This window comes from Hippopotamus amphibius, chromosome 1 (genome assembly GCF_030028045.1).
Source record: "Hippopotamus amphibius kiboko isolate mHipAmp2 chromosome 1, mHipAmp2.hap2, whole genome shotgun sequence".
NCBI lineage: Eukaryota > Metazoa > Chordata > Mammalia > Artiodactyla > Hippopotamidae > Hippopotamus > Hippopotamus amphibius.
The window spans coordinates 59,857,283-59,883,125 of record NC_080186.1 but is presented as its reverse complement, the minus strand read 5'-3'; the positions used below and the strand labels follow the sequence as shown (position 1 = coordinate 59,883,125).

The window sequence follows — 25,843 nt, the reverse complement described above, 5'->3', positions numbered from 1 at the left end:
ATCTTGGATTAGCTCTTTAAATTGCCTTCCCCATTTCTATTCCCAGTTGAATATCAATGGAAAAATTACACTGTTGTGCAAAGTGGCATCATTACATATTGAGAGGTATAGTGACTAAGAGAATGGGTTGCAGAAAGAGACTGCCTAAATTTAAATGTGGGCTCTACCGTACTAGAAGCTATTGCTCTTGGACAGGTTGCCTAACCATTTCATGTCTTAGTTTCCTCAACTGTAGAATGAGGATAATTGCATTACCTCATTGGGTATCGTGAGAATTCATTAACATGGTAAAGTACATAAATACTGCAAGCCACGCAGAAAGTTCTCTGAAATTGTTACCAATTATTAACATCATTATTGTTAACATAATGCAAATTCAAAGTCTCCTACTTCTGCTTGACTTTTAGTAAGGTATATCTGCTTTTACATGTCTTTAGTCAATTCCCTCTCTCATTATCCTCAACCACTATTCTAAACCAGAATACTTTCCTCAATGGATATGCTCAACTCCTGCTCCTTATCACAATAGAATTCTTGTCTCCTACTTTGTTAAAAAAAACCTTCAAGTTATGAGCTATGACTTTTCTCTGCTTTTTTTAGGCTCAGAGAATGTGGCATAGTATAGATTATCAGCATTGGCTCTGGAAATGGATGTGGAAAGCCAAGGGTTTCTACCTGCTAACCATTTACCTTGGGCAGAGCAGCAGATTATGACTAACATTCTTCCTTCCTTGTCTCAGGAAAGGATATTGCCATCCATCCTGTTGCACCTAGAAATCTGGAAATAATTTGTGACATCTCTTTCCTCTTTCCTTTCCATATCCCACAAATATGCAAGTTCTCCAGAATTTATATAACGAACATTTCTCCAATCCACCCCTTCTTACTTACACTGACTACTTCAGTTCAGACCTCCATCGTTTCTTTACTTGTTGAATGCAACAGCATTTTAGAAGGTATATATGTCTGCATTCTTGTCTTCTCAAATACATCCTCCCTGAGGCTGCTAAAATGATCTCTCAAAAATACAAATCTGACTTTATCACTGCCCTATGTCTACCTCACAATGACTTACTATACCCCATAAGATAAAAAGTTCAAGCTTCTTAATAGAGTATATAAGATTTTTCATATGATCTAACCATTTCTCTGGAATTTCATCTGTCATCACTTCTTGTTTTGACTTTAAGCATCAAAGAATCCCTACTGCCTTATGTTTGCATGTTCCTACTCACACTATCCCTTTTCCTGGAATTGCTGCATCCTTATTCCCTCTTTTCATATGGCTAACTCATACTCATTCCTTAAAACTCATTACCCTCACCCACCTCAACACAGACAAATCTTTTTTTTCCCCCTTATCCAGGTAAGGTTACATACCCATTGCTGTGCTCTTATAATGCCCTGTGAACGTCTCCATCGTTGGGTATAACAGATTGAAATATAATGATCTTTTACATGATTATCTTCTGGAATAGATTATAAACTGCTAAAGGAATCAGGGACCATATCTCAGCCACTCTTGGATTGCCAGTGGATACACGGTGCACAGCAAGAAAGCATGGCATAATCATGGAATTAGGGGAGGAGAAAAGTTTTATTGGAATGTGGTTGAATAGGTCTGCAGAGGTTAGACAATGCAAAACATTATTTATCATGTTAAGAAACTGGCATTTTATTAAAGGCTATGAGGGCCATTGAAAAATTTCAAGAACAAGAATGATATGACAAAGATAAACTGGCAAGAAATAGCTAAGGGATAATGGCAGCTGGAGGAGACATGGAATAAGAGCAGAGGACTGAAGCACTGGCACCAGGGATGTAAAGGAAAGGATGGAGGGGACACATTGGTGGGAGCTTATTCAAAGGGAAAAGACCGCTGATTAGACAGGATGAAGGAGGAAGAGGAGTCTAGGATGACCCTCAGTTTGGGGTTATTGGGCATAAGGGATATCTTTCAGTAAGATGAGAATAAATAGAGGAATAATGGGGGAAAGTGATGGGTTTAGTTTAGATATTTTGAATTTGAGATGTTTGTGGGATACATAGGTACATATATAAAAGACAATAGGAAATTCATAACTGGAGCTGAAAAGAGAGGTATGAGTTAGAGCTATTAAGCTTAGAGCTATAAAAATAATATTGGTAATTAAAGTCTCTGTGATAATATGGTTGTAAGCTGAGGAAGAGGAAGGACAGCTTCACATCAAGACTGAGGCTAATCAGAAGGTAAAAAGCAGAATCAAGAGAGAGCAGTTTCACAGAAGCCAAGGGAGGAGAGAATTTACGTCTAACTTTTTTAGGGCTAAAGTTAACAAACGAAAGAAATGAAGTAACTGGATTTTATACTTATAACAAGTATGGTTTATTATTCTACAACATATCTTGAAAAAGAGTCACTTTTCAATATTCTTCTATAATGGAGTGAAGGGCTATCAAAGTTAACTCTAAAAGTTAAAAAGTTTTATTCACTTTTTGTTCTGTCATTAAAATGAACTGTTAAGGGAACTTTATATGTATAAAATTAGGTTCATACAACAGTCATCCCTCCTTTTAATAGAATTTTAGGTTTTATTTTCTGAATATGAAAGAAAACATTATAACATTATTCTTCAAAATATATATCTAAGATATCAACTTTACCTTAAGAAGAGCCTTACAGAAAGTACTGAGTATTGATGAACTAACAAGAAAGAGCCCCAAGAAAAATTACCTCAGCACCCATTTCTCCAGGAGGTCCAGCATCACCTTGTAGTCCTCGTGGTCCCTATAGTAAAACAAAATTTAGGATGTGAGAGTTAAAGTTTACTCTATATTTTAATTAACATATGCATATAATTATATATTATACATAATATAATACATTTACCAATGTGTTACTTTACTCTCTGTATAAACAAAATTAAATCTTTAGTTGATTCATCTGTTTTTGTTGTTAATAATATTAAGCTTTGTTTGGATTCAAAAGAAAAGGAAAGGAGAGGAAGGATGGTGCCTTTCATTCTTTCGTTCCCTCATTCACTCATTCATTCAATAAACATTTATCAAGCACCTAATAATTATAAAACATAGTGCTAAGGGCTTTCAGAGTTATCTTATTTAATGGGTATGACAATTATAGATCTACTTAATACTTCAGAAAAATATATGACAAACAAAATAGCATTTTTAAAGAAGCAAATACATGGTTTCAAATGAAATAAAAATGTGCTTGAGTTTGCTTGATGTCATACTTTACCACAGTTGTGAGTCCAGTTGAACAATTCCCCTGCTTCATATGAATAAATGTAACAATGTTTACATGGAATAGTCACTCAGGTGCAATAAAATGCATGTGGGACCTTTATGGAGATCTCTTCCCCTTAATACTGAATAGCATAATTATAAGTAAACAAACATTGAATAATTAGCTTATGGCCTGAACATTAAATTGCTGAATCTAAAGGATCTTAGTGTGAGAAGCCATTTAACTGTCTAGAATTACTCTAGATAGATTAATACCTATTTAGCAAGTGCAATTTAATGCTATTTGCTCAGTCATCTAAAGAAGCTGTTTGTATTTTTTGGTCTTTCTGGAAAGACAGTATAAAGAAGGTGTTTGTTTTTAGATTCAGAATATAACAAGATAGTTAAAATTCTATGATTTTATACTCCATCACAAAATTGTGAACACCTCACTTTTAAAAAAATGTATTAATGGGGAAAAATGTAGTATGGTTGGTTATCTTAAACTGTTTTTCTAAGTTGTTACATTAATGTTTATATTGAAATATATGAAAAGCATTGAAAGTACAGAAAAAACCAGATTAAGTACATAATCCGTAATCCTACCATACAGAGATGACACTGTAAATATACTTGCATATTTCCTTCTAGTTCTTTTGTGGGAGCATACTTATAAATAACTGTTTTAAGATTCTATCTAAATATAAATATGTTACCATGTTATAAATATTTCATAACAAAATTGTTTAATGGCTACATAATATTATATTGCATCTAACATTCCACAGTGACATAATTTAATCATTTTCTTAATGCTAGATGTTTATATTTTTTATAACTCTTCTTTAGAGTAAAATTTTGCTTTATAGGATTTATTATATGCATATTAGACTATAAGTAAATATTAAAGTCTATAACATCAGATGATACTGCCAAATGGTTGAGATAAATATTTGAAGGATAGAATTATAAGGTTGGTATGTAAGCATCACATATGATGTTCTTACTCAATAACACAGCCATTAAAGGTATTAAGAGGTCACTAATGTTTCTCAATTATGGCTTATTAAATGTTATGTATAATATTTAAAAGTTTATGGGTTCTTCTCAGAATGTAGTTTTACCCTATTAGAAACATACTGAGGGAAACATCTTTGTGCATAAGTCTTTGTGTGTAGTCTGCATTTCCACCCCTAGGGTAGAGTCTGAAATGTAGCATTATTTGTCATAAAGTCAAGTCAACTTCCAGAAAGGCTGCAATAATTAACATTTCACAAACAATGTGCAAAATTAGAATCTATTTCATTGAATTCATGTTAGCATAGAATATTATTTTTTAAATTCTTCATTAATTTGATGGACAATCTGGTATCTTAAAATGTATATATGTTTGACTACCAGTGAGGTTGAAAATTCTTTTTGCCATTTGTTTATCAGCTATCTGTAATATTCTACATGTTGGTTGATCTTGTCCTTTGCCCATGTATTTTGGGAATCATTTAAAAAAATTTGTACAGTTCTTTATGTGTTGCAGACATTAATTTTTTTCTGTCTTATTTTACTGCTAACATCTGCCCAGTTTGTGGTTTGCCATTTTATTTCAGAAATGTAATGTTAAAGATAACTTTTAACCCCTAAATATGTTCACTGTAGAACACCTGGAAATACATAAAAGTAAAAATGACTCCAAATAACTACTTAACCTACTTAACATTTAATGTAGCTCTTTAAATCTTGTAGTATTTTTAAAAAATTAGAATGGGAGAAGTTTTAAAACTTGTATGTGGTTAAATCTGTCCAGTCTTTTATGACTTTTTCCATCATATTTAAGTTTAAAACATCTATTCCCATTAAAAAATTCCCCCAGTCTTTTGTTACTTACGGTTTTAAAATACTTATCTATTTAAACCATTGTTTTGATGTATAGTGTGAGGTAAGAATCAAAGCAAACTCTTGTAACCAAATAGCAACACTTCCTACCTTTCACTTTATGCTCTAGTGAATGCAACAGATTAAAGTTTCCCTGAAAATATCAGGCTGTTTCAAGCCTCCATGTCTTTCCTCATACTGTTCTCACGCACCTGGAGTGCTCTTTTTACCCTGTTCACCTGGCTACTAATTTATCCAAGATTCAGACCAAGTGTCATTTCCTAAATCAAGTCTTCTGGGAAACCCAGACTGGGCTAAGCGTATCTCTTTTGTGCTCATTTAGGACTGTAAACTAATCTCTATTTTAGCATTTACTTTAATATGTTGAAACGATTTGTTGTGTTACCTATATCTCTACTAACTGTAAACTCTTCATGCCTTAACACTAAGCCCTTTAGAATCCAGCACAGTCCTTAATATATGTAGGTACTCAACAAATATTTGTTGAACTGATTAGAAAGGGCAATCCAATTATTCTAGCATCATTTTTAACTCTTATCTTTCCTATTGATATGTAATGTTGTCCCTATCAATATTAAATTCTTTTATATACTTGGTTATTGAAAAGCTACCCTTTTTTGCCCCACCTATCTGTACATCTAGATGGATCAAAATGTCACAGGAATTAATTATTCTATCTTTATTATTTCTTGTAATATCGGTAGCAGTAGTCCTCCTCTTATTAAAATATTAAGCTATTTCACCTGCTCATTCTTATAAGCTATACTTAGAATAATTAAATACCACACCTAATTTGTAATGGGTAATAGGATTTTTTAATGGGATTGGATTATATCTAATACATTAATCTAAAAAATAATCAGTCTTCTGTTTAGATAATAAGTTGCCTTTCTACTTAAGTCAGTTTCTAGGTCTCAGTAAAATTTCAAATTTTCTTCATATGTGTCCCATCTAATTCTCATTAAGGTTATTCTTAATTATTTATTATGTTTTGTTTCTATCTTGAGTGGGATCTTTTTCCTATTACATTTTCTGTTTGTTACTTGTATGTAGGGAAACTGATTTTTAAAAACTGTTCATTATATGTCTTGCTGTTATATTACTCTCTATTAGTAGTTGAAAAAATAGAATTAAGTCTGAGTTTTATAAGTCTTTTGGGTTTGTTTATATTTTCTCTAAACAACGCTTTCATTTCCTTATATGATCCTTTGTGTGTCATGTCCCACTGCACTAGCTAAAACTTTTAAAATAATGTTAGATAATATAGTGACAGGTGGTAATCTTATCTTGTGTTTCCTAAGCGTATATCAGTGTCTCTGTGTTTCCTAGCAGGTTGGACACAGACACAAGAACTATCACATTACAGATTTATGCTTGACCTTATAAGAATATGTTGTTTTAGGTAAAAGACTTCATTTCTTAAACAAGTTTTAGGTTTACAGAAAAGTTGAACAGCAAGTACAAAGAATTTCTATATATGACCCCTGCCCCATTTTCCCTACTATTAACATCTTACATTGGTGTGGTACATTTGTTACAATTGATGAACCAATATTGACACGTTATTACCAACTAAAGTCCATAGTTTACACTAGTGTTCACTCTGTGTTGTACAGTTCTGAGTTTTGAGAAATGCATAATATCATGTATCCACTTTTACAGTATCATACAAAATACTTTCACTGCCCGAAAAACTCACCTGTTCTCCACTGATTCATCCCTGGCCCCTTCCCACAACCCCTGGCAAGCTCTGTTCTTTACGGTCTCTACAGTTTTGCCTTTTCCAGAATGTCATACAGTTGGAATCATATGGTATTTAGACTTTTCAGATTGGCTTTTTTTCATTTAGCCGGATATATTTAAAGGTTACTCTTAGTCTTTTTGTGGCCTAATAGCTCATTTCTCTTTATTGCTGAATAATATTTCACTGTACGGATGTACCACAGTTTATTTATCCATTTAACTTTTGAAGGACATTATTGGCTGCTTCCAATTTTTAGCAACTATGAATAAAGCTGCTATAAACATTCACGTACAGGTTTTGTGTAGACATAAGACTTATACTTATTTCAGTAAACACCAAGGAGCATGATTGCTGGATCACATGTTAAGAGTATGTTTAGCTTTGTAAGAAACTGCCAAATTGTGTTCCACAGTTGCTTTCCACCAACAACGAATGAGAATACCTGTTGCCCCACATCTTTGTTAGCATTTGGTATTGTCAGTGTTTTGGATTTTAGCTATCCCTACAGGTGTGTGATGGCATGTCGTCGTTTTAGTTTGCAATTCTCTAATGACATATGATGTGGATATCTTAATATGCTTCCTTGCCACCACACCTTATTTGGTGTGGTGTCTGTTCAAATCTTTTGCCCACTTTTTAATTGGACTGTTTTTCTTATTGTTGACTTTAAGAGTTCTTTCTGTATTTTGGATACAAGTCCCTTAACAGATATGTGTTTTGTAAATATTTTTTTCCTGCTATGTGGTATGTCTTCATTCTCTGAACATGTCATAGAGCAGAAGTTTTTAATGAAGTCCAGCTTATCAAATTTTTCATTCACGGATCATGCTTTTGTCTTGTTGTATCTAAAAGCTCATTGCCAAATCCAAAGTCATGGACGTGTTCTCCTCTGCTATCTTCTAGGAGCTTCACAGTTATGCATTTTACATTTATGTCTATGATTCATTTTGAGTTAATTTTTGTTAAAGATGTATAGTATTTGTCTAAATCCACTTTTTTCTTTTTTTGGCACATGGATATCCAGCTGTTCCACTACCATTATTTGAAAATACTATCCATTGACTTGCTCATGCTCTTTGTCAAAGATCAGTTGACTATATTTGTGGAGTTCTGAGCTTACTGTCTTGTTCTAATTATCTCTTGTCAGTACTACACTGTCTTGATTACTGCAGCTTTATAATAAATCTTTAAGTTTGGTAGTGTCAGTCTTCTGAATTAAATATTATGTTGGCTATTCTGGGCCTTTTGCCTTTCCATATGAACTTTAATATCTGTTTGTCAATATCCACAAAGTAACTCACTAGGATTTTGACTGGAGTTGCATTAAAACTATAAATCAGGTTGTGAAGAACTGATATCCTAACAATATTGAGTCTTCCTATCCATGAATGAGAAATAGCTCTCCATTTATTTAGATCTTCTTTGATCAGAGCCTTGTAGTTTTCCTCAAATAGATCTTGTATATATTTTTTAGACTTATGCCTATTTCTTTTTCTCTTTGGATGCTGATGTAAATGGTGCTATACTTTAAATTTTAAATTCCAATTGTTTATTGCTGGTATACAGGAAAGTGGTCATTGTTGTTGCCGTTGTTTTTGTATTAATTCTTTGGGGTTTTTTTATAGACAACTATGTAATCTGCAAAAAAGACAATTTTATATCTTCTTTCCAAGTCTTTTATTTCCTTTCCTTGTCTTATTGCGTTAGTTAGGACCTTCAACACAATGCCGAACAGTTTTAAAAAAGAGGGACATCCTTTCCTTGTTTCCCTGTTCTTAGGGGGAAAGCACCTAGCTTTTCATCATGAAGTGTGAAGTTATCTATAAGGCTTTTAAAATATATTCTTCATAAAGCTGAGGAAGCTCCTCTTTACTTCTAGTTTACTGAGAGTTTTTATCATGAATGGGTATTGTATTTTGTCGAATTATTTTTCTATACCTATTTTAAATAATTTCTTTTCTAATATGTTAAAGTAATGCATTATATCAACTGATTTTTGAAGGCTGAACCAGCCTTAAATACTGAGGATAAATCCAGTTGGTTACAGTGTATAATTATTGTTATATATTAGTGGATTCAATTTTGTTAATATTTTGTTGAAGATTTAAAAATATATGTTCATGAGAGATATTGGTCTGTAGTTTTCTTTTCTTGTTATAGCTTTGACTGGTTTTGGTGTTAGGGTAACCCTGGACTCAGGATGAGTTTCTTCTGTTTCTATTTTCTGCAATAGGTTGTAGAAAATGGGTGTCATTTTGTTCCTTAAATCTCTTTTAGAATTCATCAGTAAGACCTTCTGGCCTGATGCTGTCTCTTTTTGAAGGTTATTAATCATTGACTCAATTTCTTCAATCAATATAAGCCTATTCAAATTATCAAATTTTCCTTGTGTGAGTTTTGGTAGATATCTTTCAAAGAATTTGTCCATTTCATCTAGGTTATCAAATTTGTGAGCACAGTTGTATTCATAGTATCCCTTCATTATCTTTTTAATGTCCATTGGATCAGTAGCAAAGGCCCTTCTTCCATTTCTAATATTAGTAATTTGTGTATTCTTTTTTTTCTTGATAATCCTGGCTAGGGTTTGACCAATTTTATTTATCTTTTAAAAGAAAAAGTTTTCTGTTTCATTGATTTTCTCTATTTTTTCTGTTTTTAATTTAATTTATTTCTGCTCTTATTTTTATCATTTACTTCCTCCTGCTCATTTTGTATTTAATTTTCTCTTCTTTTTCTGGTTTCCTAAGGTGGAAACTTAGATTACTGATTTTAGATATTCTTTTCTAGTATATGCATTCAATGCTATAAATTTCCCTCTGCACACTGCTTTCACTGCATCCCACAAACTTTGATAAGTTGTATTTCCATTTTCACTCAGTTCAAAATATTTTTAAAATTTCTCTTGAGACGTCTTCTTTGAACCAGTGTTATTTAGAAGTGTGTAGTTTAATCTCAAAATATTTTGAGATTTTCGTTATGATTTCTGATTGATTTCTAGTTTAATTCTATTATGACTAAGAGCATATTTTGTATGATATCTTTTCTTTGAAATTTGTTAAGGTGTGTTTTATGATCCAGAACGCAGTCTGTCTTGCTGAATATTCCATGTGAAGTTGAGAAGAACGTATATTCGGTGGTTACTGGATTAAGCAGTCTATAAATGTCAATTAGATTCAGTTTCCTGATGGTGATGTTCACTTCAACTATAATCTTACTGATTATCTGCTAGCTGCGTATCTCAATTACTGACAGATGAGTGCTAAAGTCTCCAACTGAAATAGTAAATTTGTTCGATCAGTTTTTGCCTCATATAATTTGATGCTCTGTTGTCAGACACATACACATTAAGCATTGTTATGTCTTTTGAGAACTGATACCCTTATCACTATGTAATATCCCTCTTTATTCCTGATAATTGTCCTTGATCTGAAGTCTATTTTGTCTGAAATTAATATAACTACTCTAGCTTTCCTTTGGTTAGTATTAGCACATCTTTGTCCATTTTGTCTATCCCTTTACTTTTAATATATCTGTGCCTTTATATTTAAAGTGGGTTCCTTGAGGACAACATACAGTTAGGTCTTGTTTTTCTTTCTACTCTCTGTCTCTGTTTCTCAACTGGTGCATCTAGAACACTGACATCTAAGTAATTGCTGATACAGTTGGGTTCATACCTACTATATTTATTACTGTTTTCTATTTGCTACCCTTGTTCAGTCTTTCTTTTTTTCATCTTTCATTCTTTTTATCTCACTCTTTCCAAAATTAAGACTTTTAGTTGATTCCATTTTTTCTCTTATTTTAGCATATCAGTTATACTTCTGGTTTGATCTAGATATACATATATTTGCTTACATACTTCTAAAGGAATTTAAGATTGTTATGAAGGTTTTAAGATAGGTTACGGTTAGTGTTGAACTCCAAACTCACATATCTGATTTTGCTCTTAGCTCTTTCAGTCTTCTCTGCAGTTTCATTCTCTTCTACCAACATCTATTATATGTGGAATTCCTTCAGAGTTCAGCCTTAGATTCTTTTCTTTTTTCTTTCCTATACTTTCTCCTTAGACCAATGACTCCAATATTTTAAATTTCAGGATATTATTCTGCTTTGAGCTCCACATCCAACTGCTACCTTCACATTTCTCAAAGGCACCTCAAATTCAACATAGCTAAACTGACTTATCTTCCATTCTCAAACATAAATTTCTGCTGGTATTCTCAGTTTCAGTGAGTGATATCATTATTCCATTAATTCTTCAAGCCACAACCTTAGGAATCATACTTCACATATAGCATATCTATTTCCTATTGACTTTATCTCCTCTGGAATATTTCATATCTGTCTACTTTTTTTTCCTGCTAATCAAAAAAAGTTCTTTTATTTGGATTGTTGCAACACAAAGCCATTCTTGTCCATTCTTAATCGCTTCCAATTTGGTGTGAGTGATCTTTACAAAACAATAATATGATCATAAAACTAGCCTTATCTCTTCAATGACATTGTTTTGTTCTTAGGATAAAAATACAGCTCTTTGGGAATAGGGCTAATAGAGCTGCATGTGTTTTGTCCCTTACCTTCCTTTCCATCTTCATCTTGCACTCACTTCCCACCTGACTCTGTGCCACAGTCATGCTGGCCTTCTTTTAGATCTTTAAATAAACATGTAGGGCTTTCTCCCAGCTCATGACTTCTCTGTGGAATGACTTTTCACTAATTTGCTTACGTAACTACTATTTTTCCTTCAGATAACAGTTCAAATGCTCCTCCTCTGGAAGTTTTCCTGACCCCAGATTAGAATAGTTTCTTTGTTATATATTTTCTTAGATTTGACTAGCTCAAATGTATGAAACAAAGCCCATTATATCCATTACAAATTGATTTATATTTTATTTACCAGACCCACTGACCTGTGACTTGTCAATTTTTAAGTGCTGTTAAGCCATTTAGTCATTTACGACTACAAAAATAAATCTTTTCTTATATAAAGCCTAAGATATTGTCTCTGCTGTTGCCATAGCTCTGTTGATACACTTATCTTGACTTAAATGTGTTCTCTATTAAGATCAGCTTTAATTCCATTTCACTTCATCAAATATTACTGGCTGAATGATTACACCTTTGGCTAAATGAACTTCGGCTAATGCTGTTTAACAAATATACATCAGGTAGATATAATATGCCAGACATTATACCAGGAAGGAGGGCTGCAAAGGTGAAAAAAATGGTCTCTGACTTCAAGGAGCTACAGACTCTTTAGAAGAAATGACGTATTTAGAGATTTGCTTGATTTTTGATCAAATAAATATTAGAATTGGGATAGCAGTTTAAGAGATACAAAACAGAGAAAACTGAGAAGAATTTAGTTTAAAATCAACACCACATTTCAGACACTAAATTTGGAAAAATTATACACATAGGCAAATCTGTACCATTGTTTGGAGAGCTTATACCATAGGTTAAATATGTAAAGGAGGAAATGAACACAGTTTGGTAAGAATAGCTCTTTGTTAGAATTTTCCACTCCCGACTAGCTAAATGAATTATGTAAAGGACATCTATAAACTTTTGTGTTAACTGATGGATAAGATCAACCCAGTAGTTTGAAAGACTATTTGTATTGTAAGTCTTAGAAGCATGTTACTGCACATTACTTCTGATACTATTAGCCAGAAGAATGAATTCATAGGCAATAAAGAATATATTGTGAGAAATAAGGTATGGCGAGGTATTTCATTTTCACAATTCATTTTCCATGGAAACTCTATAACTGAGTGATATTAGTGAAACGGTGATGTAACTTTTTGAATTACTGACCTAACAGCATTTCCGTCAAGTTTCCACATTTTGGCCCATTACATGTAGAGTCTGGCTTCTCTATATGGTCTTTTATAATGGAACTGCCCTCATGAATGCGATTTTGTGTGTGTGTGGGGAGTAGTGTAATAATTATTATATGAACAGCAAACCGTGCAGAAAAAAATTCTAAGAGTCAATAAAACTGAATTATCTTCGTTGAAAATAGAAATGTGAAGTTTTAACAGTTCCAGACAACAGGACCAAATCTGACTTTATAAAACCAGTAAGGCACTAAAAATTATATTCATAGCAAAATATTCATTCTTATAATTAGCTGCCCATGATAAATGCTGATTTCAAAAACATACCAGCTATAGCACAACAGGGTAATAATAACAGACAGGTAAAATACATGATAAAAAAACACAATTAGAAACACATAAAGATAAACTTACTGGTTCTCCTGCAAGTCCCCTGTCTCCTGTACTCCCAGGGGGTCCTTGTAAACCCTGAATAAACAAAGGCAAAACTTGAAGAAAAAGTGATGTTTGAAAATGTTCTAGTCAGTTTCTCTACCTCAGCTTTCCTTCAAGATCTTCCCATCTAATTTTTATGTCTACCTCCATTCTTTGTTTTTTTTCTCATGGTAAAATATGCATAATATAAAATTCACCATTTTAACAATTTTTAAGTGTATAATATGTGTAAATTTACAGTACTGTAGCATTAAGTATATTCACATTGTTGTGCCACCATCACCACCCTCTATTTTCAAAACTTTTTATATTCCCAAACTGAAACTCTGTACCCATTCAATACCTCCCTATCTCCTACTCTCTTCCCCTGGCAACCATGACTCTACTTTCTGTCTTTACAAATTTGACTACTTTAAGTACCTAATATAAGTGGAATCTTGTGTCTGGCTTATTTCATGTAGCATAATGAATTCCAGGTTCATCCATCTGTAACATGTGTCAAGACTTCCTTCCTTTTCAAGGTTGAATAATATTTCCTTGCATGTATATTCCACATTTTGTTTATCCATTCATCACCAACGAACACTTGGGGTTTTCTACCCTTTGGATACTGTGACTAATGCTCCTATAAAAATTGGTGTACAAGTATCTGTTTGTACCCCTGCTTTCCATTCTTTGGGGGTACATACCTAGAATTGGAATTGATGGATTACATGTAATTCTATGTTTAACTGTTTGAGGAAGCTGGGCATACTGTTTTCCACAGCAGCCCCACCATTTTACATTCCTACCAGCATAACACAAAGATTCCCATTTCTCCACATCTTTGCCAACGTTGGTATTTTTTTCTGTACATATGGGGTGTGTGTGTGTGTGTGTGTGTGTGTGTGTGTGTGTGCGCGCGTTTAATAGTAGCCATCCTGGGTGGGAAGTGGTATCTCAATGTGGTTTTCATTTGCATTTCCCTAATGACTAGTGATACTGAGCATCTTTTCATGTATTTATTGGCCATTTGTATATCTTCTTTAGAGGAATCCTTTCTCAAGTCCTTTTGCTTATTTTTTCAGTGTTGTTTATTACTTGTGTTTATTACTTGTGTGCTGTTGAGTTGTAGGAGTTCTTTACATCTACCTGTATTCTTTACATTCAATTCCCACTCCTATAGAGTGACAGATTTTTATCATCCAGAATTATTTTAAATTTGGATTTTTTATACTTTTAATATCAACATAAAAAATTTTTTTCAAAAATAATATACTTGTGATGTATTAATAAGTATGACTTATGCCCTTATAAACTGGGAAGGCACAAGGCTCTCAGAACCTAGATGATCAGAAATTATCAAATTGGACCTTTCCAATGTTCTTTATTTTCCCCCATTTTACACCATGCCATCTATGGTACCATAAAATTGAGTCTTAGATATGGGGGTATATTCTAAAATGGTATGTAAAACTCTAAATTAAATTCCAGGTCCTCTGTGATCCTTCCATTCAAAGGTTAATTGAGCATGTACTGTGTGCCAGACTCTGATGACTACTAACAATATATATAAAAGACTGCCCTTGTTTATTTGCAATTTGCTTCCTCTACTCTTCTACATTACTGATCTTGGGAGGTTTGGCAGTTATACAGCAGATGACAATTACCCTTTTATCGTAAAATTAAAATCTAAAAAAATGATATTAAATTGGAAGTAAAGACATTCAAAATTTCTAGCAACAAAGAATCTTCTAAGTTATCATCAACGCTATGCTTAGTCACATATAATTGTCTGGTTAGAGAAAGGGAGATATGCAAAATCTCATGCACTGCTATCTGACTAAAACCATGTTTTAGTCATGAAAATCATATGCTACTCATGTACTCTGGACTCCTAAATTAAGAAACTAGATCAATATAGGGGATTCCTCTGTGCTTGGTACAGCAATTGAGACATACAGCAAAAGTTCATAACCTTAAATAATGTCTGCCCGTTTGCTTTGCAAAGTGTATCGGCACACAATATTAAGCTTAATGTACTTGTAATACTGTTACTGGTGCATAAATGCTGTTTGGCAAAGCTATGAAATGATCTAAATAGACTCTCTTTTTATTGGAGATGAAGAAGAAAGGCGCAAGCTGGCACAAAATAAAAATTCTGTTTAAGGCTTTTCAGATGCTACTGAAATACATTATTTGTAGTACAAATCCTTGCTCTATGGTGCATCCCAGCAATTATGACAATGATGACCAGGAGGATAATGACTATGTTGGTTGCTATTTATTAAGAGCCTGTGCTAAGCACATAATGAGCATCACTTGTTATAACTATAAAAGGGATCTCATTTTAATGACAGGGAAACTGAGGCTCAGAGAGGTTAAATAATTTGTACAAAGTCAGAACAGCTATAAGCGCCAGAACCAGAATCTGACCTTGAATGTATCTGACTCCAATGCCACGCTCTTTCACTATACTAAACTGCTTTTTACTAAATTCCATGAGAAATCAAGCATTCAATGCCTTTCCATTTTAAATAAACATGCAAAGAGCATCCTCAAGATGCTATATGAGAATAAGAAAGGGAGTATATAAATGTTACTTCTATTGCTACACTTTCACTGTAGGATCATGAAAATAGTGTGCATTCTGCTTCATTTTCTGAAGAATGGGAAAGAAGGATTAATACTATGTACTTTTTGTATTGTAAAGATTATTAAATAAATGCTTCTCAAGTATTCTGAGTTACTACAGATAAAACTATATTTAAAGAAGAAATGTTAAGTGTTTCCACTTCCAGTATTGGCCAAGTTGCTCCTATCAAACCAACCTATATAGAGATGACGCTAAACCTAAGATAAAATATTAAAAAGAAAAGATATGAAAGCACTGGAGAAAGACCAAAAATAGGCAGGAACTAGAGTAGTAGGGTCTACACTTGAAAGAAGGGAAAGGCACTAGGTGAGTTTCTGATTTTTTTATACGGCTTTTAGCCAGAGGAGAAGTCATACAGGATGGTTAAAATGAAGTAGGATAGAAACCTTCAGGCTTATTGGAGTGGAGAACCACAGGGCAGAATTTGAAGTGACCACAGATGCTGAAAAGTGGTGAAAGAAAAAGCCAGAGAAGAGCAGCCTCAAATTCCAAATATAAACTCTGCTTATAGCTCTTGCTGACATGTGAGGTTTGTATTGGTATGGCAGACTCCAAGTAGCCCAGACAAGGCTAAAGGAACTTAACAGAGATTTCAGCAGCCACCTACCACAGAGGAGAGAAAACCTGGAGTTTAACAGCCAAGTTAACTGCCTGCCGAATTAAAAAAAATTTTTTTAAAAAGCAATACTCTTCAAATAAATATAACAGACTTTAGAGTTTTTACAATAAATCAGTCAAAAGGTTCAAGATATAATCCAAAATTACTAGACAGGGAAATTTCCCATATTTATAAGAAAAGGCAATTAATGTAGGCCAAGGTCAAGATTACACAGATGTTAGATGTTTCACACAACAATTTTAAAGTAGTTAATATAAATATGCTCAATAATGTAAATAAAAATGTACTCATGATGAATAAACAAATATGAAATCCCAGAAGAGAAAGAACATTTGTAAAAAAAAAAAAAAGACAATTATAGATCTGAAAATTAAATATCCAAATAAAACTTAAAAGTACAATATCATAAATGAAATTTTACTGAAAGGGCTTAACAAGTTAGTGAAGATAGATTCAGGTTATCCAATTTAAAAAAAAAAACAGGAAAAAGGAAGATTGAAATAGGAATGAGTATGGCCCTGGGGACCAAAGGCAATCAAAATGACTAAGATATATTTAATTAGAATATAAGACGGAAAAGAGAGAGAAAATGGTGTAGAAAAGAAAATCTGAAAAAAATAGTTTAAAAATTTCCAAATTTAGCAAAGGCAAATTTACACGTGTAAGAAACTCAGCAAACTTCAAATTGTAGAAATGTGAAGAAAACCCAACTAGGCATATCATAGTCGAACTACTGAAAGCCAATGATAAAGAGAGAATCTTGAAAGCAGCCAGAGAAAAATGATACATTATATACAGGGGAATAATGATAAAGTATGGACTTCTCATCAGAAATAATGCAGGTCAAAAAAAATGGCATGTCATCTTTACAGTGCCGAATGGAAACAAACAAAAAAAGAAAATCCTGTTGACTCAGAATTCTATAACCAGTGAAAATATCCTTCAAGAATGAAGGTGAACTCTCCAGAAAGTGGGCATAGAGGGAACCTACCTCAACATAATAAAGGCCATATATGCCAAACCCACAGCCAACATCATTCTCAATGGTGAAAAACTGAAAGCATTTCCTCTAAGATCAGGAACAAGACAAGGGTCCCCACTCTCACTACTATTATTCAACACAGTTTGGGAAGTTTTAGCCACAGCAATCAAAGAAGAAAAAGAAATAAAAGGAATCCAAATTGGAAAAGATGAAGTAAAACTGTCACTGTTTGCAGATGACATGATACTATACATAAAAAATCCTAAAGATGCCACCATAGATCTAATAAATGAACTTCGTAAAGTAGCAGGATACAAAATTACTGCACAGAAATCTCTTGCATTCCTATACACTAACAATGAAAAATCAGAAAGATAAATTAAGGAAGCACTCCCATTTACCATTGCAAGAAAAAAGAATAAAATAACTAGGAATAAACCTACCTAAGAAGGCGAAAAATGTGTATGCAGAAAACTATAAGACACTGATGAAAGAAATTAAAGATAACAGAAACAGATGGAGAGATATATCATGTTCTTGGACTGGAAGAATCAACATTGTGAAAATGACTACACGACCTAAAGCAATCTACAGATTGAATGCAACCCCTATCACATTACCAATGGCATTTTTCACAGAACTAGAACAAGAAATTTTACCATTTGCCTGGAAACACAAAGACCCCAAATAGCCAAAGCAACCTTGAGAAAGAAAAATGGAGCTGGAGGAATCAGGCTTCCTGACTTCAGACTATACTTTCAAAGCTACAGTAATCAAGACAGCATAGTACTGGCACAAAAACAGAGATACACATCAATGAAACAGGACAGAAAGCCCAGAGACAAACTCAAGCAAAAATGGTCACTTTATCTTTGACCAAGGAGGCAAGAACATACAATGCAGAAAAGACAGCCTCTTCAATAAGCGGTGCAGGAAAAACTGGACAGTTACCTGTAAAAGAATGAAATTAGAACACTTGCTAACACCATACACAAAAATAAACTCAAAATGGATTAAAGATCTAAATGTAAGGCCAGACACTATAAAACTCTTAGAGGAAAACATAGGCAGAACACTCTATGACATACATCAAAGCAAGATCCTTTTTCACCCACCTCCTAGAGTAGTGGAAATAAAAACAAAAATAAACAAATGGGAACTAATGAAACAAAAGTTTTGCGCAGCAAAGGAAACCATAAACAAGACGAAAAGAAAACCCTCAGAATGGGAGAAAATATTTGCAAATGAAATAATTGACAAAGGATTAATCTCCAAAATATACAAGCAGCTCATGTAGTCAATATCAAAAAAACCCCAAACAGGGCTTCCTAGGTGGCGCAGTGGTTGAGAATCCGCCTGCCAATGCAGGGGACACGGGTTCGATCCATGCTCCAGGAAGATCCCACATGCCTCGGAGCAACTAAGCCCGTGTGCCAAAAAAAAAAAAAAAAAAAAAACCCCAAACAACCCAACCCAAAAATGGGCAGAAGACCTAAATAGACATTTTTCCAAAGAAGACATACAGATGGCCAAGAGGCATATGAAAAAATGTCCGACATCACTAATTATTAGAGAAATAAAAATCAAAACCACAGCGAGGTATCACCTCACACCAGTCAGAAAGGCCATCATCCAAAAATCTAGAAACAATAAATACTGGAGAGAGTGTAGAGAAAAGGGAACCCTCCTGCACTGTTGGTGGGAATGTAAATTGATACAGCCACTACAGAGAACAGTATAGAGGTTCCTTAAAAAACTAAAAATGGAACTACCCTATGACCCAGCAATCCCATTAGTGGGCATATACCCTGAGAAAACCATAATCCAAAAAGATACATGTACTACAATTTCATTGCAGCACTATTTACAATAGCTGGGACATGAAAGCAACCTATATGTCCATTGACAGATGAATGAATAAAGAAGATGTGGCACAAATATACAATGGAATATTACTCAGCCATAAAAAGGAATGAAATTGAGTTATTTGTAGTGAGATGGATGGACCTAGAATCTGTCATAGGGCATGAAGTAAGCCAGAAAGAGAAAAACAAATACCATATGCTAACACATATATATGGAATATAGAAAAATGGTACTGAGGAACCTAGTGACAGGACAGGAATAAAGACATAGAGAATGGACTTAAGAACACAGAGAGGAAAGGGGAGGCTGGGATGTGGTGAGAGAGTAGCATTGACATACATACGCTACCAAATGTAAAATAGATGGCTTGTGGAAAGGTGCTGAATAACACAGGGAGATCACCTTGATGCTTTGTGATGAACTAGAGGGGTGGGATGTGGAGGGTGGGAAGGAGGCTCAAGTGGGAGGGGATATGGGGATATATGTATAAATATAGCTGATTCACTTTGTTGTACAACAGAAACTAACACAACATTGTGATTACTTGAATTATGAATTAGTTCAGTCATAATCACTTAGGCATCCTTCTTACTAATGATTTTTTTCTTGGATTTTTTTCAGTCTGTACTTAAGATGTTAAATTTTCATTTGTTTTCCAATTTACTTAAATGTTAATGGTTGTCAGTATTGGCTTGCTAATATGCAAAAACAGTTCTTTCTGAGTCTGCCTAGGTTCTTATAATTTTTGCATTTTTGTTATTCCAAAAAATTATGTAGTAGAGGCCCTTAAAAATTTGAATGTGTTTTCATTGAAACAGTGTCATCTGCTGCTGCATATATGACTCTGGCTCCCATAAGAATTAAACTCCCATCAGAAAGAAGTTCAGGAACTGTCAGTGAAGCAAATGAAGATAGGTGATGGGAGTGAAAGCTTAGAGCATAGAATGTGAAAGAATGCAGCTGCAGAATGGTGAACTCAAGTCTCTGTCCAAGAGTGGGTAGTTCTGAGTTGGCAGAGGTGAGGTTGGAAGGACTATAAACACAGATCCACAGCTTTCACTAGTGACAATTACTTTGGTTCATTCTTTGCTGTGTTTTAGCTGAAATCTACAGTTGAGAAATGGAATTTCTTATGACTATGATATATGATAATCACCCCCCCACACACTTGACTCAAAATCCTTTGCTGTTCCCTAAAAAATGGAGAATTGAACATGTAAACTTTTCATTGCTACCTTCCACTCTGCATAGTCATGTCATATCAAGTATAACTGACTTGGGAACTTGGCATTTTTAGTGCCATTGTTGGTAGTGCTTAAGAGGGGGTCAGTGCTTGAAGTCGGACAGACCCAAGGCAGGGTGCTGTCTCTGTTTTGAGAAGGCCCAGTGATACCCTTGAGTTTGACTGAACCATCCAATTCCTTTCCTCCATTTGCCACTGGTATACTGATGTGATGTCTTTGCTGCCTTGCTGGAATCATAGTCAGGCCATTGAGAGCATGGATAGGATGTGAGTTGAGTTTTTTTCTTTTTTCTTTTTTTTTAGAAACAGCATCCTTCAGGTATGTTGCTTTTTGTCATGAACAACATATTGAGAAACTAGAGTAAGAATTGTTTGTTTAGCATTAGACCAGTGGTTCTCAACCCTACTATATTTTTATAATCATTGGAAAACTTTAGTGAATAACAGCATTAATAATGATAATAATAATAAAGTTATGCCAGGTTCTAAAAATATAAAAATAAAAATAAAAAAAGAATGAAGGTGAAATAAAGGAAAACTAAGAGAATTCATCACTAGAAGAACCTGACTATAAGAAATCTAAAAGAAGTTCTATAGGCTGTAGGGAAATATAACACTTAGAAATATGCATCTATCTATAGAAAGGAATGAAGAACACCAGAAATAGTATATGTATGGATATATTTAAAAATCCCTACATTCCTCCTAAATATCTCTAAAACATGTATTTCATTTATATTAAAGGAAAAAGTATTTTATTTATATTAAAGTAGAATTTTAACTTTGCAATATGGGGTTTATAACATATATAAAGTAATACATAAAACAAATACAGCATATAAGACAGGATGCTGGTAAATAGGTGTATATGGCTGCAAGTTTCTTGAAATTATGTTAAGTATTACTGTATTAACTCTAGGTAGACAGTGCAAAGTTAGAATGGGATCCCTAAACCACTGCCTGGCAAACTACAGTCTGGTCCAAATTTGGATCATCACTCTATTTTGTAAGTAGTTTTTTTTGAACAGTCATGCTCATCCTTGTATATACTGTCTAAGATTGCTTTCACATTATGATGACACTACAGCTGAGAAGTTGTGACAGAGACCATATGGCCCACAAAGCCTAAAATATTTTGTGGTGCTTTACAGAGGTTTGCTGACTCCTGACCTAGAATAATCACTTAAAGGTAATAATGAGAAGTACAGCTAAAAAGCCAATAGCTAAATTAAAATGGAGTTCTCAGAATTATTCAATGCCTAAAGAAGGTGCTGAACACCACCACCACCATGACAAAGGAAAAACAGTTATAAAATCGTAGACCTAAATGCAACCTACATTAAGTGGAAATGGAGCAAACATTAAAAGGTAGAGGTTGCTGGAATGAGTAAAAAGGCAAGATCTAACTTTAAGATATTCACTTTAAACATCAAGGCACAGATAGTTTGAAAATAAATGAATGAAAAAGATATGCCATCCAAACAGCTAGAGAGACTTAAATATCAAATAGAGTAGATTTCAAAACAAACAGTGTTACCAGGAATAAAAAATATTACCAAAGATATAGAGGAACATTTTGCAATGATAAAAGGGTCAGTTGATTGGGAAGACATAATAATCATAATGTGAACACTCTAAAAACAGTTTCAAAACACATAAAGCAAAATCTGACAGAATTAAAGAGAGACATAGACAAATACAAAATCATAGTTGGAGAATTCAATACCCCATCTCATCAACTGAAAGAATATCCAGATAAAAATTAGTAATGTATGAACTGTTATAGTTTTTATAAGATTTAGAAAACTAAAAACAGTTTTGCAGGCTGTATTACCTTAACAACACCATGAATCATGTGCTTTCTTCTTGATTCGCCCTTTGAGTCAGATATATATTTGGATGGAAGGCAAGTGCAGGAAACAATACTGGCCCACAGACAAATATACTTCTCCTGTTTATCTGGGCTAGCAGAGTACTACATGTGTTGCCAATTTTCATTTAACACCTAGCTTTAGAATTATGACGACTTAAAGATGTCTCTTTATTTCACAGACAAAGAAAATATGATCCAGAGAGCTAACCAATTTAACCAAGACTATAACAGGTAGTAGGAGCATGCACTAGAACAAAGGTCAATCTGACCTTCAGTGTATCTTTCTACTATATAGCTCTGCCTGCTTGTTGACAGCGCACAAATGACTAGAGACACTGAGATTACTGTGCAGGATCAAATAAATCTTTCCAGCATCTGATTTGTTGGATTAATTGATCCTAGCTTCCCTCAGATCTCCAAAGTCTCCTTCAGTTCAACCAAGACCTAGGAGACAATGTAGGTACAAAGCTAAGCAAACCTCAACAACTAGTATTAACTCATGATTTACTGTTATCCACTAAGGTAACTTTACTCTTCCAGTAGTCTATGAAACTTGTTTGCCATAAGCTACTGTTACAAAATGGTTCTATAACTTTTATTTGACTGAGGAAATCAAATAGCAAATTTTACATTTATCCAGGTGTCTTTGACAGGCTGAAAACGAAGGTAAAATTCTAAGGAATGTTAACAATGTACAAAATGAATAAGTAATTTTATTTCTCTTGGCCTCATTTTTCTAAAATAAGAGGAATGGACTTGATAAATTCCAAATTTCTCCACTCACTGCAACATATTGGTTTTGTATACAGTGTAGCAAAGACCAAAGAATTTCCAGAAACACCATTTACACTGATGCAATAGAAACTCACATGATGAATATTAACACTCAAGGAATGTTCTTTGGCAATGACTACAACTAATAATATAATGTCACACACAAGTTCTTCCCCTGGATACAGTCATTTTTCTTTTTGAAGTCTCTGCTACTTTAGGTTTGACCATCGGCAAATATAATGCTATTATGGGAAACAACAGGCAGGGGGCAGCAGATTTCACAGAGGAACAAGTATTGATAAATTCAGTGACATCAGTGATAATTACTACAAAAGCTAAAACATTTTTGTCCTATCCTATTCTGACTCTTCAGTTGCAGTGTATTTAAATTATGATCTAATTTTATAACTTTAACTTATACATATCTGTACATGACAAATCAAAATGTCATTAAAAGTTATGATTACAAATGAAATAAAAAACCCTTACATTTAAGCTCATGTGCTCAAAATTAAATACGTATATATGTGTAATATACATGTGTGTATGTATATATTTCTCTTTTAAAAAAAAATACACTTTTCTCCCCCTCCGTTAGTGATGATAACCATAGAACTTGTGTCCCAGGGGAAAAAAATGTATAATTCTGAGATTTTTGATGGTAGGAATATATTTAGCATTATCTCATATTAAAAACTCTCAGAGCAGTGTCATGGGAAAACATGATGACACACATAGCTCCATGCTCCAAGGGTCCAAACAACACTCGAGTTAAAATGAAACTAGGCAAGAAGCCTCAAAGAAGTTTCTTATGTTACCTTTATATTTATAGGATATCATACTGCTTTATCTTGAAATGGATTTTACAGAAAAGCTATAACAAAGGTGAAGTAAAAGTATCAGTTATCACCACCAGTTTATAGGTAGGTACAAAAAAGGCCCATAATGAGTAAACACTTTGCCCCAATAAAAGACTGACCTAAGGACTGAAGGAGGAAAAGAACTTGTATTCTCTTAGTCTAACATACTGATTGCTAAACAAGAGTTGTATCAGAGGATAAAGCAGATAAAATTTGTTTATAGCTTGACTATTTTTGATTACTTACTGGTTTCCCTTGAACTCCTTTCTCTCCAGGGTTTCCAGTCTTACCCTACATAAGAAAGAAAATGCCTGGGTCAAGCAACTCCCTCCCCAAATATGAATCACATACCAAGAAAAATGGAAGATTTTATAAGTTTGTCTTTAATGTGAAATATTTTACTACTTACAGTAAGACCATAAGGCCCACTTTTTCCTTGATCTCCTTTTTCACCCTAACAAGAATCAATACCAGGTGAGTCAAGAATGTGAATTACGGTATGACACATGCTAGCATACACTCACATACCAAAAAATAAGACAACAAACATATAGTTCAATAATAAAAAGAAAACATTTCTGTGTGTAGTAAAAACATTATGTATGTCTCATACTTAGACTAAGAGAAAATTTAGATTCATACAATTATATGGAAATATATCAGTGCTTAGACAGGTAGGACATATGGGCTAAAAAATATTTAACTGCATATGAAATGAGAAAATAAGTGATTACCTTGGCACCTTGTATACCTTGTTCTCCTAAGAAACCATCTGGTCCTCTTGGTCCCTAGAGATGGAAAAAATATCTTGTTGTTAATTTTAAATGTTTCTCTTTTTTACTGTTATGCATCCTTACAAATGGAGACACTGGACTCGTTTTCAGTTGACAAACTCCTTTTGCTTGTTTCTGTGCCATGAACACAGTACAGAATACAGCTGAGTATATGGATGAACCCATTTGCATGGGAGAATGAAGTCAGTGTTTTCAAGATTTAATGCCAAATAGTAAATCACATGACCACAAAAACAGCTGATTCAGTTGTTGATGTAGCCATAACATAGGTTTGTTATTTATTTTGCTTACTTTATAATTTACTCTGCAGAAATCCAGGATTTATTCTACAAACAACTCTACATTAACTTTAAAGTGGCTGGTTTGTTTGAAACAGTCTTCCTAAGTTTTATATTTTTGGAATGGAACTCTTCTCATCACTTTATTAGGAAATTAATGCTGACTGTACTGTTCTCCGCCATGCACCTGCTTGACAACTGAAAGATACAAGCGGCACAGAAAAGGAACAGAAAATGTTGCTGGGAATGTTCATGTAAATTTAAAACTTCTCAGTTATGTTGCTATCAACATTAATTCAACAACTAGTTGTGAAGAAGCATTAGTTGCAAAACTCATTCTCTAATGAAGGACAATATATGTTCCTTGCCTAATTATAATTGTCCTTGGAAGATCTCAGAGTCCTTTTCAAAGGAATTAATTCAATTCTACAACCATTAACTGCATATCTACTGTGAAAAAGGCACTGCATTAAGTGTTATGAGGATCCATATTATGAGATAAGGTAAATTACACAAATAACTATAATGTTGGCAGAGATAAGGTGTGTTAAGGGCTAAAGGGATTCAAAGGAGGGGGAGAGTTTTCAGATGTTTGTAAAGGGTATGAAGGTATTATTTTGACCGTCAGAGATCATGCTCTAGAAAAAATTCTGGATGGAGGCATAGTAAGAGAAAAGGATAAAGAAGCAGGAAAAAAGACACCTAAGAATGAAAAAAGTAGTTTGTTTAGCTGAGCCATTGATTACATGGATTATTTTTTGGTATTTTTATACTAATAAGTAATT

The 25,843-nt window shown here is 33.7% G+C and overlaps 1 protein-coding gene across 1 annotated transcript in view; it reads right to left on the bottom strand.

Annotated features, from left to right (window-relative positions):
* The window catches only part of COL24A1 (collagen type XXIV alpha 1 chain), a 346,898-nt gene that overhangs the window by 116,417 nt on the left and 204,638 nt on the right, over positions 1–25,843 (bottom strand). Inside the window, exons 30-34 of the mRNA XM_057714246.1 lie at positions 24,721–24,774; positions 24,396–24,440; positions 24,233–24,277; positions 13,114–13,167; positions 2,714–2,767 (exon numbers count right to left, since the gene is read on the bottom strand). Of these exons, the coding sequence (XP_057570229.1) occupies positions 2,714–2,767; positions 13,114–13,167; positions 24,233–24,277; positions 24,396–24,440; positions 24,721–24,774 (252 nt within the window). The remainder of the gene's footprint in view (positions 1–2,713; positions 2,768–13,113; positions 13,168–24,232; positions 24,278–24,395; positions 24,441–24,720; positions 24,775–25,843) is intronic.